Source organism: Gallinula chloropus (assembly GCF_964237585.1).
Source record: "Gallinula chloropus genome assembly, chromosome: 9".
NCBI classification, from domain to species: Eukaryota; Metazoa; Chordata; class Aves; order Gruiformes; family Rallidae; genus Gallinula; species Gallinula chloropus.
In genome coordinates, this window is record NC_140094.1 from 657,107 (window position 1) to 673,939 (window position 16,833).

Consider the following 16,833-nt stretch of genomic DNA (forward strand, 5'->3'; position numbering starts at 1 on the left):
GTAGACATAGTCATACTCTGGAGAAGGAATGGTAAATCTTTCTTTACAGTGAAGGAATAGAAATAGTTCCATGATGTTATGAGCTGTAATGAGCCCCTTGGGTCTCTGCTTGGAACTGAGGATGACAGTGTCAGCAACACACATGTGCAAAGCCTATTTGATTTATTGTTAAAAATACAGTTTATAGGAGACAGCCTTGTTAGGTGTTTTATGTCACCTTAGGTGAAATGTCAATTTTTGGTGTATCACACGTGTTCAGATGTGCATTCTTTTGCTACTGCCCTTTTCAATTCACTTCCAGAATATACTGTTATCTAAGGGCTGTACAGAGAAGCTCACAACTTCTTATAGGTGAATACAAGATTTTCACAATTGCAATTAATTTTTTCCCAGAAGACTGGTGGTGTTAAAGCTTGAGTCATATTTAAATTTGAGCAATATATCCAGCCAAGTTGTTCATGAGGATGGATGACAGGAATTTTACTATTCTTGCAAGTATTCAGTCTCCTAGCCTGTTATCTGATAGGCTGACAGATCATTAGCAAGTACTGTGTCTGAATGTGTGTATAAAGCAGGAAGAAAGAGTGTTTATCCTAAATCTAGGGGTTGCTTGCAAAGGGCATCTCCACAGAGTCCACATTTTCTATTGATCGGCCTATGATATAACTGAAAAAAAGCAGCTGTGCCATGAATCTTATTCCAGTTCCCTCCATCATGCATGTTGAAACTGTTATACCACATATACCATGATCATATATTGTGTTCTTTCCTTGGTGCCTGCTCATTAGTGGTATCTGCATTTGATCTGCCAAAAGCACAAGATGTTTTTCTAGCATGTTAGAAAATGTTTGGAAAGAAAGACTGTAAAGTTTTCCACTTACTCCAAATGTCATGAAATGCTGTTTAAAACACTAGAGGAAGAACATCTGTCAGGACTTGATTTGCAGGAGCAAACTAATTTTGTGTTGGGCTTTTTCTTTTCTCTTCCTTTTTTTCCTGTTCTTTAGATCTACCATCTTGCAGCAGCAGTTCAACCGAACAGGGAAGGTGGAGCACGGCTCCGTGGCACTGCCGGCTGTCATGCGTTCAGGGTCCAGTGGCCCAGAGACTTTCAACATTGGCATCATGCCTTCTCCTCAGCAACAAGTCACAATTGGTCAGATGCACAGAGGACATATGCCCCCACTTGTGAGAATCTCCTTGTTTTGTATTTCCAACTTTTTCTTTTGCACTTTTTTATGCTGCAGGTAGTCAGGCACAACAAGGTATGCGTGGTACTAGAAGCAGGAGGACATCAAGTGTGACTTCTGGCTGTCCTGCTGAGCATAAGTTTTGAGCATCCCTGCCTGGGGAGAAAATGAGATTTAAAAAGGCCCACTTGAGCCCTTTTTATGGGCTGCAAGTCTTGCATGATAAACTGTGTCCAGTGTGCGTTCACTGTGAGCTGCATCTCCTGTCAGGAGAGCCTGCTGCAGTGTGGGTCCTCCATGGGCTGTAGCTTCAGAGAAAAACCAACCTGCTGCAGTGTGGGGCCCTCTGTGGGCTGCAGGACGCTCTCCACAGGCTGCAAAAAAAGTACCTGTTCCACCATGGTCTCTCTTACAGGCTGCTGGGGAATCTGCTTTGCTGCCTGGATCATCTCCCTATACATCTCAGACATTTGTGCTTCCAGCATTTTTTCTTAAACTTGTTCCCCTTCACTCCTGTGTGATGTTTTGCCCCTTCCTAATGATGTTCTCCCAGAGGTGCCACCAGCTCTGCTGCAGGGCTCGGCTGCGTCCTGCAGCGGGTCTGTTGGAGCCATCTGCAGCCAGTTGTGCTGAGCATGAGGTAGCCAAGGGCATCTTCTCACCAAGGGCACCCCTGCAGCCAAAACCTTCCCCCAGACACCCAATGCAAATAGACATCCTTCTCTGCTGGAAACCCTTGCATTCTCTGTTACTTTCTACGTATTGACAGCAATTAAGATCCATGATATTCATTGATTACATTGGTAGGCTGTTTCAGGAAATATGAGATCGTAGAAGCAACTTCAGTTTTCATGTTCCTAGAATGCAAGTAGGTAAGACAGCTTGATGGTTCTGTGTGTATCTGGGCATTGTTTAATGTGAGAAAGTTCAGCTTTTTCTAAATGTGTACAAGTAGAGAGGAGTATAAAATGGCATGGGCAGAATCAAGACTGTGTGAGAGCAGTATTGGAGAGTTTGTACCAGGGAAGAACTAGCTAAGCAAAATGGCCTGGTGTGGTTTTTGGATTGCTGTGACTGTGACTTGTTGTCTCTTCATGCATATGTAGCATCTGCTTGAAGTCCTTGAAGTGCAGCCATTTCCTTGTTTTGCCTTTCAGACCTCAGCTCAGCAGGCCTTGATGGGGACTATTAATACTAGCATGCATGCTGTTCAGCAAGCACAAGCTGACCTCAGTGAAGTTGATAACCTACCACCTCTAGGGCAGGACATGGTGAGTTTTTCTAATAGCTCAGAGAGATGTATCTTACTGCTTTGGGGTGTTTACAGACCAGGTTAGCCATTCTCCTTTGTTCTCAAGTGGTATTCCTAAAGCTTTTAAAATGAGATAAAAATTTTGTGCTCTCTTTAAGGGTTCCACCTCATTTTAATCAATCTTCTGAGATTAGATATAGCAGACTTCCTTGCATAACCATGCCTGGAATCCTATTTGTTTATTTGGGGTATTGTCAATTAAATGCAAATTGTAGGCAATATTTATGGTGGGAGTCACTGCTGCCTGGATGCTTGAAAAATAAGGAACAATATGATTCTGTCATTCCTGATTTAAGTTAGAGGAGGAAGACAGATCAAATGGCTCTTGCTTATGGGGGGCATCAGTCAAGAGTGGTTAGCCTTAATGGGTGCAATGTTTATGGCATTTGCCTTTAAAGGGCAGCTGTTGAAATGTGTTAACAATTCTGTAGCAAATGATTCAGCAAAAGAAAATGCTTGCTTTCATATTTCACTTCAAGAATTTAGTGGTGGTTCTCTGTTTCACTTTCAAAGGTTCATAAAGGAAGGAGAGATGTACACAGTGACTCCTCTTACAGCACTTCACTCCTTAATTCTTTCTTTTTGTTATTGCTCTTTAGGCATCTAGAGTATGGGTTCAAAACAAAGTTGATGAATCAAAACATGAAATACACTCTCAGGTTGATGCTATCACTGCAGGAACTGCGTCTGTTGTTAACCTTACAGCAGGTAATTTTCAAAGGGGAATTTATCAGCCGAATTCAGGTAGCAGGGACTGAATACAGAGCAACTGGAGAAAAATTTTTCATCCAAATTCCACAATAGCTAAGTGCATTGAGTAGGCTTTCTGCCCCTCCCAACACAATTTCTGTATCTTCAATTTATCTCTTATGCTAAAGGGGTATGACCATTGATGAAGATTAAATGTAGCTTAGAATTGTTTGCAAGGTTACTACAAAAATGTGTTCTCTCTCTGGCAGTTAAGAGATGTGTGTTTGTTGACAGCGTGTTTTTCTTCAGTGAGTTACCAGTTGAAGGAGCTGTGAGTGACTTAAAGGGGTCAGTATTTCTTTTAATGTTGAAAGGTAACTGAAACTGTGGGTTGCTCAGCAAATTGCAAGGAATGAAGAGAAATTCTATTGCAAGATAAATTCTTGTAGCAGAAGAAATGTAGAAATTGGAAAAATTATAACAGTGTATTTTTCTAATTGACAATGAAATGACTTACTGGACATTGCTTGGGTATTTGAAATGTCTCTCTTTATCTCACCAGAGTGTAGCCTATGGGAGCTGCCTTTTTCCAGTTTAACCAACAAAGCATACTGATCACAAAAAAAATACTTGCTCTGCAGGGGATCCAGTTGACACTGATTACACTGCTGTGGGATGTGCAATTACAACCATCTCTTCCAACCTTACTGAGATGTCTAAAGGAGTGAAACTGCTTGCTGCTCTCATGGATGATGAAGTTGGAAGTGGAGAAGACCTCCTGAAAGCTGCTCGAACTTTGGCCGGTGCTGTCTCAGACTTGCTGAAGGCTGTGCAACCTACTTCAGGAGAGGTGAGTAGATGGAAGCTTCTCAAGTTCCTCCTTTGAAGTGTGTGGCTTTGGCTTCTTTGAGACATGTTAACTTCCAAGTCTCACCTGCTCAGTGCCACATAATGTCCCCTGTGCAAGCAGCTCTTTTCCCTATTATTCCTTCACCCGTCTTTATGACTTGAAGTCTTGCACCTTGATATTACAATGTTTTGTGTGAAGTGCAAAGGTTAATTTGTGTAACAAATAGCTAATATTTCTGGGTACTGTATTCTCTTAGAAAAAAACTTCTGAACAGTACAATGACTCAATTTAATGGGAAGGAGAGATACTGATTCAGGATTTTTGTCTTTACTATCTTTGTCTAGGTTGACCTGAAAAATAAGTTAATGTCTTTTGTAGATTTCCAGAAATGAAAGCAGTGTAGATCAGAATAGATTATTTTGATCAGTTTTTTATGAGTTGGAGTCTGCAGCCAATTTGCCTTAGATCTCATCTCTTCAGTTATTTACGTTTTGAAGAACATGTAATCTCCTGATATTTCAAGTCAGTTGGCATATTGGTTTTTGCATCCTTAATTATCCTTGAAGTTATTTCAGCAATGCCTACTGAAGTTCTTCAAAACGCTTCACACGTTATCTGGGAGCACTTTGAACTCTCTGAAATACAGATGTGCAGTTGTGCATGTGGAAATCTAAAGATTTGCTATAATTCTTTTTCTAGCCACATTGATTGCATGCTCATACAGAAGTTCCTTGAGGAAATCTAAAATTCAAGTGCATTCATTGTCTTGGAATTTATGTATTTCACCATTCTGTTTTTTCAGCCTCGACAGACAGTTTTGACTGCAGCTGGAAGCATTGGGCAGGCAAGCGGGGAGCTACTGAGGCAAATTGGAGAGAATGAAACAGATGAAAGGTTCCAGGTAAAAGAGAGGCTTGCTTGTCAATGTAAGAACTGTGCAGCTTTCTAATAAGTAGGCCACTGCATAAAACCAGGATTCACAAAATGCAGTTAAGAAATGCTATATTTCAAGTTTCTCAAAGCTAATGGAGGTTAATCCATTATGACCGTTTTAGTTACAGAATCACAGAGTGCTGATTCCACAGGAATTCTTACTTCATGCTGTGCGTTACACAGATGCTTTATTGCTTCATGGAGAATTTTTTTACACTGTACTTCATTCAGTGTTTCAAGTGTATGGCCCATGCTATTTGCATACTATTCAGACTTGGTTTTGAATTGCTTTTCAAATTCCACCCTGCTTTCTACCTTGACTACTACAGCCATCACCCCGTTTCTTCATGGTGACTGTCAGTACCTCAGTGTTGCATAGAATTATCTATTATAATTAAACCTATTAGAGCTTTACTGTAGGATGTAGAACTGTCATTCCATCTTTACAGATAGAAAATTTGGTATGGCAGTCCAGAGGTGTGCTGTTTTGAGGTACCCTGTGACCTGTCCATGGCAACACTACTTGCCGTTGTGTCACTGCAGCTGCCAGTTCATTTCAGTCGCAGTGTAGTGCGAGCTGTATCACATAGTGCCAAGTCAGATACATAAAATAAGGAACTGCAAGTGGCTTATTTTCAAAAACTCTGCCTATCTTCACTAAGCATGCTGTGTAAGATTCAAGATTGTGATTGAGTTTTCCAGGGGGACATCCGTAGTCTTCATCAGTTATTCTGAATGCCATAGGGATTCTGTGGGAGACGGGGTATTAAAATCTGCACGTGCACCCCCACTGCTTCCATCCTTGCCACTCCTTTTGTATCTCTGTCTTTGCAAGCTAACGACTTCCTGTGCCAGGTGTTTATGAAGAATGAATGTTAATAAAGAGCTAGTATTTCTTTTCATGAAATACAGTGGTTTTCATGTAAGTGTTTGCAGTGTCTGTATGTATATAGCATGTAACCCAAAACCTTACACAACCTTTTGGTAAACTGAGTAGGAGAAAATTATTGTATTACAAATGTAACTTATTTAAGATGGTTAGTATCAGTTATCAAATCATTATGCCTGTGTAACTTGAATGGCTAATAGCAAACACTGTTTCTAAAACAATTGCTCTGAAATGCTCTGTCAAATATGTGTCTGGATTTCTTCATTCGGTGCTAAACTAAGTTTGCACCAGAACAAAGGGGCAGTCATTTATAGCAACAGATAGACCTCTGGAGTGCCCTGTGTATAAGATGTCTGCTATTGTAACTTACAGGCCATTTTAAACACTTGATCCACTGATAAATCTGTCCCTGAATTTCAGCCAAGTTCTCATTTGATTTCCTATTTGAGTATGTATTGCAGCCCTCTCTCAGAGAAAGAACCTAAACATTCTGATAAGTGCTATAAAGTGCTATAGAGTGTCAAAGAAGGTGGGTAAGAGTAAGTAAGTCCATATGCCAAAAAAACCCAAACCCAACCAAACCCCTAGCATTTTGAATTTTTGAAATCCAAGGATTTCTTTCTGCTGTGAAGTTAAAATTATACTTGTGTATCTGTAGTATCTTTTTATGGGAAGGCCAGGCCGTTTTAACAGTACAGATATTAAGAAAACTCCATCCCACTAAAAGATAAGGAAGTTTGCAGAATGTGATTGAAGTGGGGAAACTGGAAGACATTTTCTGACCTTTTTCACTGCAGGAATTAGCACACAAGTGTGTTTCAATTTCTCAGTTTCAGAGTTAACCAAACATTTTTGTATGTGGGAAAGACATTCTGCAGTTAAGACCTGTTTTGACTTGTATTTTGGAGCAGTAATTTCTAGACTATATTTACATCATGGACGAGGAAATACTCTGCTTGAAAATGCCCTTTCCAAAAACAGTGGCAGTTGTCCTTACAGTTAAACACAGTTCAGTACTTGAATTTAGTGTTGATTCAAGCACAGTCTGTCTTCAGTAGTTTGCTCCTCCTTGAGGTTGGCATCGTTATTGCTGATATTTGTCACATCTTGAGTGGTGAACTCCAGTTGGTTTTGTACTAATAGTGTGTTCTCAGGAAGTGAAGATGAGGACACTGCAGTTTGGTCAGTTGACTTATTCTTATGGACTCTCAGCCAATTCAAAATTTGACAGTCCATACTTGCTCAGTCCAGTAACTTGATAATGTAAATAGGGAAATGGTTGTGCTGGGAACAGAAGGCTGTTTAGGTTTCTGATTGATAGCCACGTTTGCTGCTTTACATGAAAGAAAATGTTTAAGTTTTGATACAGGAGAACTTCTTGCCATCGTGAGACTTGATATTAATATAAGCCAAGTATATCCTTCCTTTTTTTTTTTTGTTCATAAGACTGTGTTTCCCCTTTATTTCACCAGGATGTTCTGATGAGCCTGGCCAAAGCTGTTGCAAATGCGGCTGCTATGTTAGTGCTGAAGGCCAAGAACGTAGCCCAGGTTGCTGAGGATACAGTCCTGCAGAACAGGGTCATTGCTGCTGCTACACAGTGTGCACTCTCTACTTCTCAGCTGGTGGCTTGTGCAAAGGTGAGGCTATAGCAGTGTTTGTGAGGTGGAAAGGTATCATTTTGACTGTGTGTTCCTGTGCATTTGCAATAGTCTCAGGCAATATACTGTGCTAATATCATAGCTCTGGATTTATACAATATCTAAGTTGTTGGGAAATAAATTGTCACCTGTAACAGTGGCGATCAGGAGCCTGGGGGATGTGAGGTGTTGCTATATAACCTTCCGAGGAGGTTCCACAGATAACAGGACCCATCTGATTTACTACTTATATTGATGAAAGAAAAAAAATATTAGTTCAAGAAGAATAGCCTGCCTGGGGCACTATGTAAGTTTTGTAGTAAAGCCTAGAGTTAGGATGGGTTCATCTCACAGAATCCAGCAATGGTTTGCGTTGGAAGGGACTTCAAAGATCATGTAGTTCTTGCCATGGGCAGGAACATGCTCCACAAGACCTCATCTACATTAAATAATTTAAAAAGCTTGCTGAAAATAAAATCAAATTTGTGATCATCAATTATAAATATATTTGCACTAATTCACAGTAGCCCAGTTGTAATAGATCTGTTGCTTTTGGCCAAGTACTGATTTTTTCAGTCTAAGAAAATGACAAAGGACTTGAGATCAGACCTTAAATTCTGAATTCTGCAGTTGGAGCAGAAGACTTCTGCAGCCTTTTCTGGTCTAAAAAATAAATAAGAACTCATATAATTTTTCAACTTAAACAGTTTGCATTTCCTACTTGAATGCTGCTTTTGAAGTCTGCAAACTCACTTTTTGCAAAGAAATGGGTATACAACTATTGCAAAACATCTAGAAGGATTATAATAGCCAATACTATGTATTAAAGTTACAATATTTTCTACTTTATTTCTCCAGCTGCAAGAGGTTTTTGTAATACACACAGATAACCTTTCGTTATTTGAACTTGATGTTCTTACTGCCTTTGAATTTCTTCAGTATAGAAGAAGACACCCAGTAGCATCCTATTTTCCTCATAAGATGTGCACATTGTGAAAGCTGTCCAGATATGTTTAAAGAAAATGAGGGAGAATTGTTTCTAATCAGTAGATTGCTTGTCATATGTTCTCAGAAGTAGAATGTTGTTTGCCTTGTGCCAAGCACTGCTTCTACTTTAACAAATCCTTGCTCTACCAGCCTTTCCTTTACAAGACTGATTCCGATTAAGATTTCATTTTATTTAGACTTCTAGGATATGGGAGTCTGCCAGTGGACGTAGCTGTTCTGGAGGAGTTTGACCCATGCCTGCCCTTCAGAACAGGTGTCCAGTGTTTTATCAGTTCAATAGCTGTTGAAGAAGCATGAAACAAGGTGGAGGCCTCCATTCTCAGAGTCTACATTGAGATTAAATTAATTACATGCTGAGCCCAGATTCTTGAGCTCAATGTCTGAAGCCAACTATTAAATACTCATTTTCCAGGTTTTCTGTCTAGGGAAAATAAGTACATTAAAGATGAAAATGCTTCACTTGTAGTTAGTAAATTTGCAAATAAGCCTTTTCTCAATGCTCTGTGTCCTTTCTCCTGCAGGTTGTGAGTCCCACCATCAGCTCTCCAGTATGTCAGGAGCAGCTGATCGAGGCAGGGAAGCTGGTGGACCGCTCAGTGGAGAACTGTGTGAGGGCCTGCCAGGCTGCCACCGATGACACCGAGTTACTGAAGCAGGTCAGCGCGGCTGCCAGCATTGTCAGCCAGGCTCTGAACGACCTCTTGCAGCACGTCCGGCAGTTTGCGAGCAGGGGAGAGCCCATCGGGCGCTACGACCAGGCTACAGACACCATCATGTGTGTCACAGAGAGTATTTTCAGCTCCATGGGAGATGCTGGTAAGTTCCTTGAACTGACAGTAGATTTCTGTGTGTCAGACACATGCACCTTTCCAATAGTGGAAGTAAAAAACAATAAAAACCTCTGCAGTGTGGTGTGCTTCTGAGCTGGTGCTGACCTGCCAGGTAGTCACTGAACCCAAACCATGACACCAGCAAAATGCACATAGCTGTGCACTAGACAGAATGAATGCTCTGTGAAAACAACCAACATGATGCTGAAAGATCACTGTAGTATTTCGTCTGTTTTCTACTACTGCTGCACGTGACAGAATGGCATAACAATCTCTCATCTCCAAACATGAAGTCAGGTACCTTGGGGAATATTTTCCAGTGATAGATTTTTATTATGCATAGGTTTTGTAGTAGGGTTGGAAGAAACTTAGCTCTGCTTTTTAATGTGATGTTTCTAAAACATGCAGCTTCTAGAGCCAACCAAAACTTCAGATGCCTTACACTTAGCTGATCCTATATGAATTCTTAGTAAAGAAGCAGTAAATTACTTAGTCATGAAATTACAATAGTTATAAAAGTTATTAAGTAGCAACAACATCTGTTGAGATGCAACTGTCATGAGAGAGAGCAGTGTGCTTGTGACTGCTTGCTCAATGTGAAGGGGTGGTATTAACTTGAAACCAAAACACTTCATGGAAAGTTTAGAAAGTTTTTAAAAGCTACTATGGTGAACAGTATATTTTTGATTTTTTTCTTTTGTGTTATATGAAGATAAGGCCAGGAGAGAAAATATTTCAGCCAGAGTTGTATTCATGTTACAGTTGATCTGAAAAAAATGACCTTTTATTGTAGGAGTTGTCTTGGTTGTTATGTTTAAGAGGTAAAAGTGTCAGATTGATGTTTTTTAAGCATCTGTCATTTCAGCAGTGCAGCACTCCTCTGGAGGAACTTGTGCAAGGAAGCAATTGATGAAATTCTCTATGTATTTTGACCCTATTTCTGCCTGAGAAATATGAGGGAATAAAATTTTTTAAAGATGCAGAGGATTGTTTGCTAAACCATTTTAATATTCTAATTGGAAGCTGTGGAAAAAGTCAGTTTTTAATGCTCTGTAGCTATCCTAAGCAATTTAATTATGGTAGATGTACACAGGAAAGCATGTCAAGTTTTATGTTTAACTGTCAGTCATGATTCAGCTTCTGTACAGAAGATTGCAGTAAAAGAGTTGATCTTGAATAGCATTTATTTCCTATTCACAGTAAAGGATCTTGTTGCACAACACTTAGTTTTTAGTTAGAACTTTTGCAGTTGCAATTTTAGCAGCAAAGAGATTCTCTCTTGTGACTCCTTGTCACTGCTCAATCAGGTTCTTTCTGTTAAATTGATTGGCTTGATACTGTATGACAGGGCATTTAAAGGGTTTTTTCCCAGGTAGAACATTTGGACTGAGTGCTGAGTTGGCAGCTAATTTTTTGAACCAATAATGGCTAAATTGCATACTAGGAAATAGTTGATAACAGGTTGAATTTTTTTTTTTTGGTGCCTGTGGCTGACCAGAGGAACGTGGTAGGAAGGCTTTTAATTCTGAAACCCAGAAATCACCTTTGTACATGAGAAAAACGCTGCCTTGGATTTCTTTCCCATGATTCTTTTAGATCATTTAAAAAGAATTTAAACCTTAGACCCAAATTCATCTTACTTGATTTGATAATCCATAGAAAACCAAAGGCTTTCCGTGCTCAAGTCTATTATGAGGGAGTTGAGTTTGCTCTAGGAACAGGTATGTAACCACTTCAGGAGCATTACTCTTTCATCTCTCTGCTTCACTCTGACTAGAACGTGTGTCTAGTGTCTTAAATTGCCAAATTGGTGCTGAGTGTCTTGTGACACTTATTAATGTAGGATATATGACATCATAATTCCCCAGCAGAACCTTTCCAAAAGAAGACTGGGTGAAATATGGGTGATTTTTAATGAAGGAGTGAAATCTTGGCTGTAATTTGAAAGCAAAATTCTCATCTTCACTGCACTAGGAGTTTTCTTGACTATTCAAAGTTGACTTAATGCATTGTTTATTTTTTCTTTCTAACTGGAATGAGAAGAACTGGTTATTCTTACACCTCACTGTAGCCACTTCCTTAATTTATGTTGCCATCCCAGATTTTGTTTATGAAGTTTCCAAGTGAAAATTTTATTTGTGTATAAATTTCAAGTCAGAGGAGTATTTTGGCATATGTAACTTAATTTTCATCCTGTTGAGCTGGCTTGAAACCAAAAATGAAATTCAGAGAGAAGTAAATATAGAATTTTCACTCCACAGGTGAAATGGTACGTCAGGCCAGAGTGCTGGCTCAAGCCACTTCTGATCTTGTCAATGCCATGAGGTCAGATGCTGAAGCAGAAATTGACATGGAGAACTCTAAGAAGCTTCTGGCAGCTGCAAAGCTCCTGGCAGATTCTACAGCCCGCATGGTTGAAGCTGCAAAGGTACCAGGAGAAAGAACTAGTTGTCAACTTAGAATTGTATGGCTATGCACAAAGAGATGGTATCTGGGATATGAAAGACAGGATATGACTTCGTAGCAGATATGGTTTCTCTTATCCTCTAACTATTCTGCATTTAATGACATACCCTAATCATGTTGAGAAGAAACAATTTATTAGTTACTTGGGTTTGTTTGTTTTGTTTAAAAAGCTCTGTGCTCAGGCTGGTCAGGGCTCAAGCTTCTGTCTTAGGAAGTTTTCTCCACCTGAGGAGTCCTGCCTGTGTTACTGCTCTCACTCCCTCCCTGTTCTCAGAGGCAAATATTTAACCTTTTATGTCCTCTCTGCGCTAGAGACCTATTTAAATCCACTTGGGAGGAATACATTCTTTGAATTGTTTCCTGGATCCTGCACTTCAATGGTGTTTACAGATCAGGACCAGACATTCTGCTAGGGATATAGAAGGCCCATATCCTTGGCTGCAGAGCATATCCTTGACATACCAGTACTTTCTCAGACTTCAGATGGTCAGGGTTTGGATTACAGTTGCTGACAGGCATGTTGAACTAGGATTTTCAAAATCTGTTTGGGTTTGTTTGGGCTGCTTTTCAAAACCTACGTTAATTCCAGTGTTATCACAGGCCACAATGGAAGCAGTTTACAAAGGCGCTTTTCCCAAGCACCTGAAGTAGCATACACAGCAAGTGTTCCACCCCCTCCCTTGTTAAAGTATTTACCCCCCACACAATAATAGCCTTGCAGTAGCAATTTATTTTCTGCCTCAAAGTCTTGTGATCTTTTAGTGTTGCTCTAATTTTGGTTAAGGTAATATAAGGAAAATAAAGGCGGATGTAGTAGACTCTGTCTGGAGCTAAAGTCTTGATATTCATCTCCACTTTCTCCAGGAACTCTTACTGAGGGTTATGTGTTTTGCTTTGAAATTTTGGGCAGGGAGCTGCAGCCAATCCTGAAAATGAGGATCAACAGCAGCGTCTGAGAGAAGCAGCAGAGGGACTGCGTGTCGCTACAAATGCTGCTGCACAGAATGCCATCAAGAAGAAAATTGTCAACAGATTAGAGGTTCACAACTAGATGATGCTGAATATTCCATTTACTTCATTTTAATGACGATTATCTGTAGATGATTCAAGCAAGTACAAATGCATATGTTTCAGGAAAAGTGCTGAGCATAGAATGGTAGCGCTGTAAGCACAGTTCCAGAGCACAAGGCTTGGAATCAGATGTGCTGGTATATGTCACCACAGTCCTCAAAGTTGAGCAACTTGAATCACTGTTGTAGTAAAGTGGTGTGAGAAACTGACTCACAATGCGTTGGATCAGCTGAGATTCAGAGAATCAAAGAAGCAGAAACAAAAGTGACCGGTTACACCATACCTGGTAGCATAGCCAAGGGGGAGAAAGGCAATTTATTGTACACTAACAGTAAAATATCTCTGAAGTTTGTGTTGTAGGCAAGACTTGATCTTCCCACTCTCACCTAAAATATAGAAAAGACAGATTTTAAAAATAAGCTTTTTCTAATTCCTGGCTTCCTGAGATTTTACAGTAGCCTGATTTGAGTGCAATGAGATCAGACAAACAAGGAAGAACTAAGTAGGTAGCCATTTTCCAGAAATGCATTGGAAGTACTGTGTTTGACTAGAACCAAAAATCAGGAGCTGTTCAGGACATAAAGGCCGATGTCTCAGTAGTTAAACTGCATGCAGGAAAACTTTATAGAAAGGACTTTTAGCTGTTATAATATGTACTGCCTTACAAAGGAGTAAAATGTGTAGTGGTGAGAATGAATTTCATGCTCAGTTGTATTTGGGGAGCTAGTTAAAAGTATTGTACAGCATGTTAGAATGACTTGGATAAAGTGTTGAATTTTAAATTCTATAATACGAACAGGTTGATTCCTAGATATTTGAAGAAGGCATTCTCAGCACTTCAAGAGCAAGTAATATCTATATTCTGCACCTCTGCTTTATTTTAGTATCTTTGTTTTGGCATAGAGCAATCTCAGTAGAAGTTGGCTCCCTTAGGTCTTCGGTCAGAGGTGTTAATGTAGCAGTGTGAGGCACTGTGTGCACTTTGGCAGCTTTCTCTGTCCTTCTTGGTAAGGAGCTAATTGATTAGACCATTTCTGGACTGACTTCTTTTGGTCATAATGCAAACTAAGCTGTGAAAGAGTAAGCTTAAAATCCTTTTAGTTCCACCTTTTCATTGGCACGTTACAGGTGGATAACAGTGTTTGTGTCATTTTCATCTTTAAGGCAAATCAAATTTATCAAGGGGTGAAAGGTATCTGTCAAAGTTGCTATTGTCAAAGTTAACTGTAATACATATTTCATCCTCTGAATTACTCAGAGTTTTATCACTGCTTTAACTCTTGTTTCTTTTCTCCAAAGATTGCAGCTAAACAAGCTGCAGCTGCTGCTACTCAGACTATCGCAGCTTCTCAGAATGCAGCTGTCTCCAATAAGAACACAGCAGCCCACCAGCAACTTGTGCAGAGCTGTAAGGTAAACATACCACAACACACTGACAAATAACTCTTGACCTTTGCTTTAAGGGGAAGTAAAAGTTGCCTTTATTAATAGTACTGTTGTAACCTCAAAAGGATATTAAAAAAAAAGAAAAAAAACAACCAACCAACAAACCAAAAAAATCCCAACCCCCAGTACCACATGCAGTCATTTGCATTAATTCTGGAGAACCCTCATTTATTCTGTTATGTGTAGTTCCCATGTGTTCCTGTGCAGAGAGGTTTGAAAAACTGAGCTACTGAGGCACGTGATTGTTACAAGCACTCCTGCCAAGGCCTGGGCAGAAAGGATTCATAGGTATATGTACTGCAGTTTCTCTTGAGTATCAACCAGTTCACCTGAACTGCTTTAAGTAAAAGTTTTGCTGCAAATCAGTCAACAGATCTGTATGTGGAGAGCTGTGCTGGAAGCAGCGTGCTGAGGCTTCTGGTTGCTCAGAAATTTGTACACTGGCAAGAAGTCCTTGCTGTGTGTCCAGCATGAGTATGCTCTTCCACAGGTGAGTAGCGCTGGGATCATCAAAACAGGCTGTTGAGTGATATACACTGTGAAATGGGACTGAGGTCTGCTATGGAGTAAAGGTTGGATGGAAATGCAGTAATGATTGATACTACAATGGAGCATAATACAAATTTAATGTGCCAGTTCCAATTGTTGTCTAACTAAAAACACTGATCCTGCTATACTGATGGCCAGCCTACAAGCAACTGGGGCCTTAAATGTAAAATGTAAGTCAGAAAATATTTTAAAAAATGTAAAAAAATCAAGTAAAAAGGAAGTTGTAGATCTTAGTATGGGGTTAATGTGATTGCTGGCTTGACATTAAAGCTGCCAAGATGACAGATTTCAGGGTATGCCTGAAGTGAAGCACACTTTTATAGTTCCAAGTTAGAAAAAAGAGTCTGGTGAGAAGCTCTTTTCTTTTGTGTTTAAGCTATATTTGGCAGCTCAATTTCTGGCTGTGATTAATGTTGCTTCAGGTTTTCTAAAGACATTTCATTTAATCCAAAAATGGAAAAAGATGAGAGAAGGCAAAAGGGTTTTCTTCTGGATGGAAGAAGCAGTTGTGGGGAAAGAAAACAAAACCATTAAAGAAGGCATCATTAAAAGCCACGTTTGATGTTCAGTGATCATTTCCTGTCATGGTGGTATTTCTAAGACATGTTGGAATCAAGTAAGGTAGCTCAAGTACTTCTCAAGATTGTGGCTGAACAGCAGAGCCCAGAGGGTTATGAGGAGTTATGCAGAGTCTGGTTGGAGGCCTGTAGCCAGTGCTGTGTCCTAGAGGTCTGGTCTTATTCAACATATTCATCAGTGACCTGCATGAGGGACAGAGTGTCCCATCAGCAAAGTTGTTGATGATACTAAACTGGCAGGAGTGGCTGGTACACCAGAAGACTGCAGTGCCATTGAGTGAGACCTTGACAGACTAGAGAATTGGCTGAAGAGGAAGCAAATGAAATTCAACAAAGGCAAAGGTAGGGTTCTGCACTTAGTGAGGAATAACCCCAGGCACCAGTACAGGTTAGGGGCTGACTGGCCAGGGAGGCAGCCTGTGGAGAAGAACTTTGGTGTCCTGGTGTCCCCATGAGCCAACAGCATGCCCTCATGGCCAAGAAGGCCAGTGATGCCCTGGAGTGCATTAAGAGCAGCATGTCTGGCAGGTCAAGGGAGGTTATCCTCCCCCTTTACTCTCCCCTGGTGAGGCCACATCTGGAACATGGTGTTCAATTCAGGGCTCCCCAGTTCAAGAAAGATAGGGAACTACTGGAGAGAGTCCAGTGGAGGGCTCCACGGATGATTAGGGGCCTGGACATCTCTTGTAGGAGGAAAGGCTGAGACAACTGGATCTATTTAGCCTCAAGAAGACTGAGAGGGGATCTCATCAATGCTTATAAATATCTAAAGGGAAGATGACTAGAGGAAGGAGCTAGATTCTTCACTGGTGTCCAGTAACAGATGCAGACTTCAACACAGAAAGTTCTGTTTGAACATGAGAAAAGCTTCTTTACCCTGAAGGTGACAGAGCACTGGAAGATACTGCCCAGAGAGGTTGTGGAGTCTCCTTCTGCAGAAATATTCAAGACATGATTATGTCCTCTGCCTGGACGTGATCATGTGCAATGTGCTCTAGGTGATCCTACTTTAGCTGGAGGGTGGATTAGATGATGTCCAGAGGTCCCTTCCAACTCCTGCTGTTCCATGATTCTGTAGCTTCTATTTCAGTATGAATTAAATAAAATAAAAAAAGGCAAACTAATTCACTGTATCCTTTACAGTTCATTCTAGTTTTACATTGATGATGTTTTATTAGATAGCAGAAAAGTTCTGAAGCCTACTTTTTTTGTGGGGGAAAAAGCAATATTGGTGTTGCTGTACTGAAGTAAATGTTATTATGAAATGAGTTGGGGCAGTCCAGGAATAAAGTTTTAGCAATAGAACTTGAGAAGGCTCCAGCCATAGTATAAAGTTTTTATTTTTAGTGTTAAGGAAAAGTAGGCTGAGCTGTTTGTGTGT

At 40.2% G+C, this 16,833-nt stretch overlaps 1 protein-coding gene across 1 annotated transcript in view; it reads left to right on the forward strand.

The window, feature by feature from the left end:
* The window catches only part of TLN2 (talin 2), a 165,012-nt gene that overhangs the window by 78,123 nt on the left and 70,056 nt on the right, over positions 1 to 16,833 (forward strand). The window contains exons 13-22 of the mRNA XM_084268340.1: positions 1,008 to 1,188; positions 2,348 to 2,461; positions 3,102 to 3,210; positions 3,834 to 4,042; positions 4,845 to 4,943; positions 7,337 to 7,504; positions 9,034 to 9,328; positions 11,604 to 11,770; positions 12,719 to 12,847; positions 14,179 to 14,292. Coding sequence (XP_084124466.1) covers positions 1,008 to 1,188; positions 2,348 to 2,461; positions 3,102 to 3,210; positions 3,834 to 4,042; positions 4,845 to 4,943; positions 7,337 to 7,504; positions 9,034 to 9,328; positions 11,604 to 11,770; positions 12,719 to 12,847; positions 14,179 to 14,292 — 1,585 coding nt within the window. The remainder of the gene's footprint in view (positions 1 to 1,007; positions 1,189 to 2,347; positions 2,462 to 3,101; positions 3,211 to 3,833; positions 4,043 to 4,844; positions 4,944 to 7,336; positions 7,505 to 9,033; positions 9,329 to 11,603; positions 11,771 to 12,718; positions 12,848 to 14,178; positions 14,293 to 16,833) is intronic.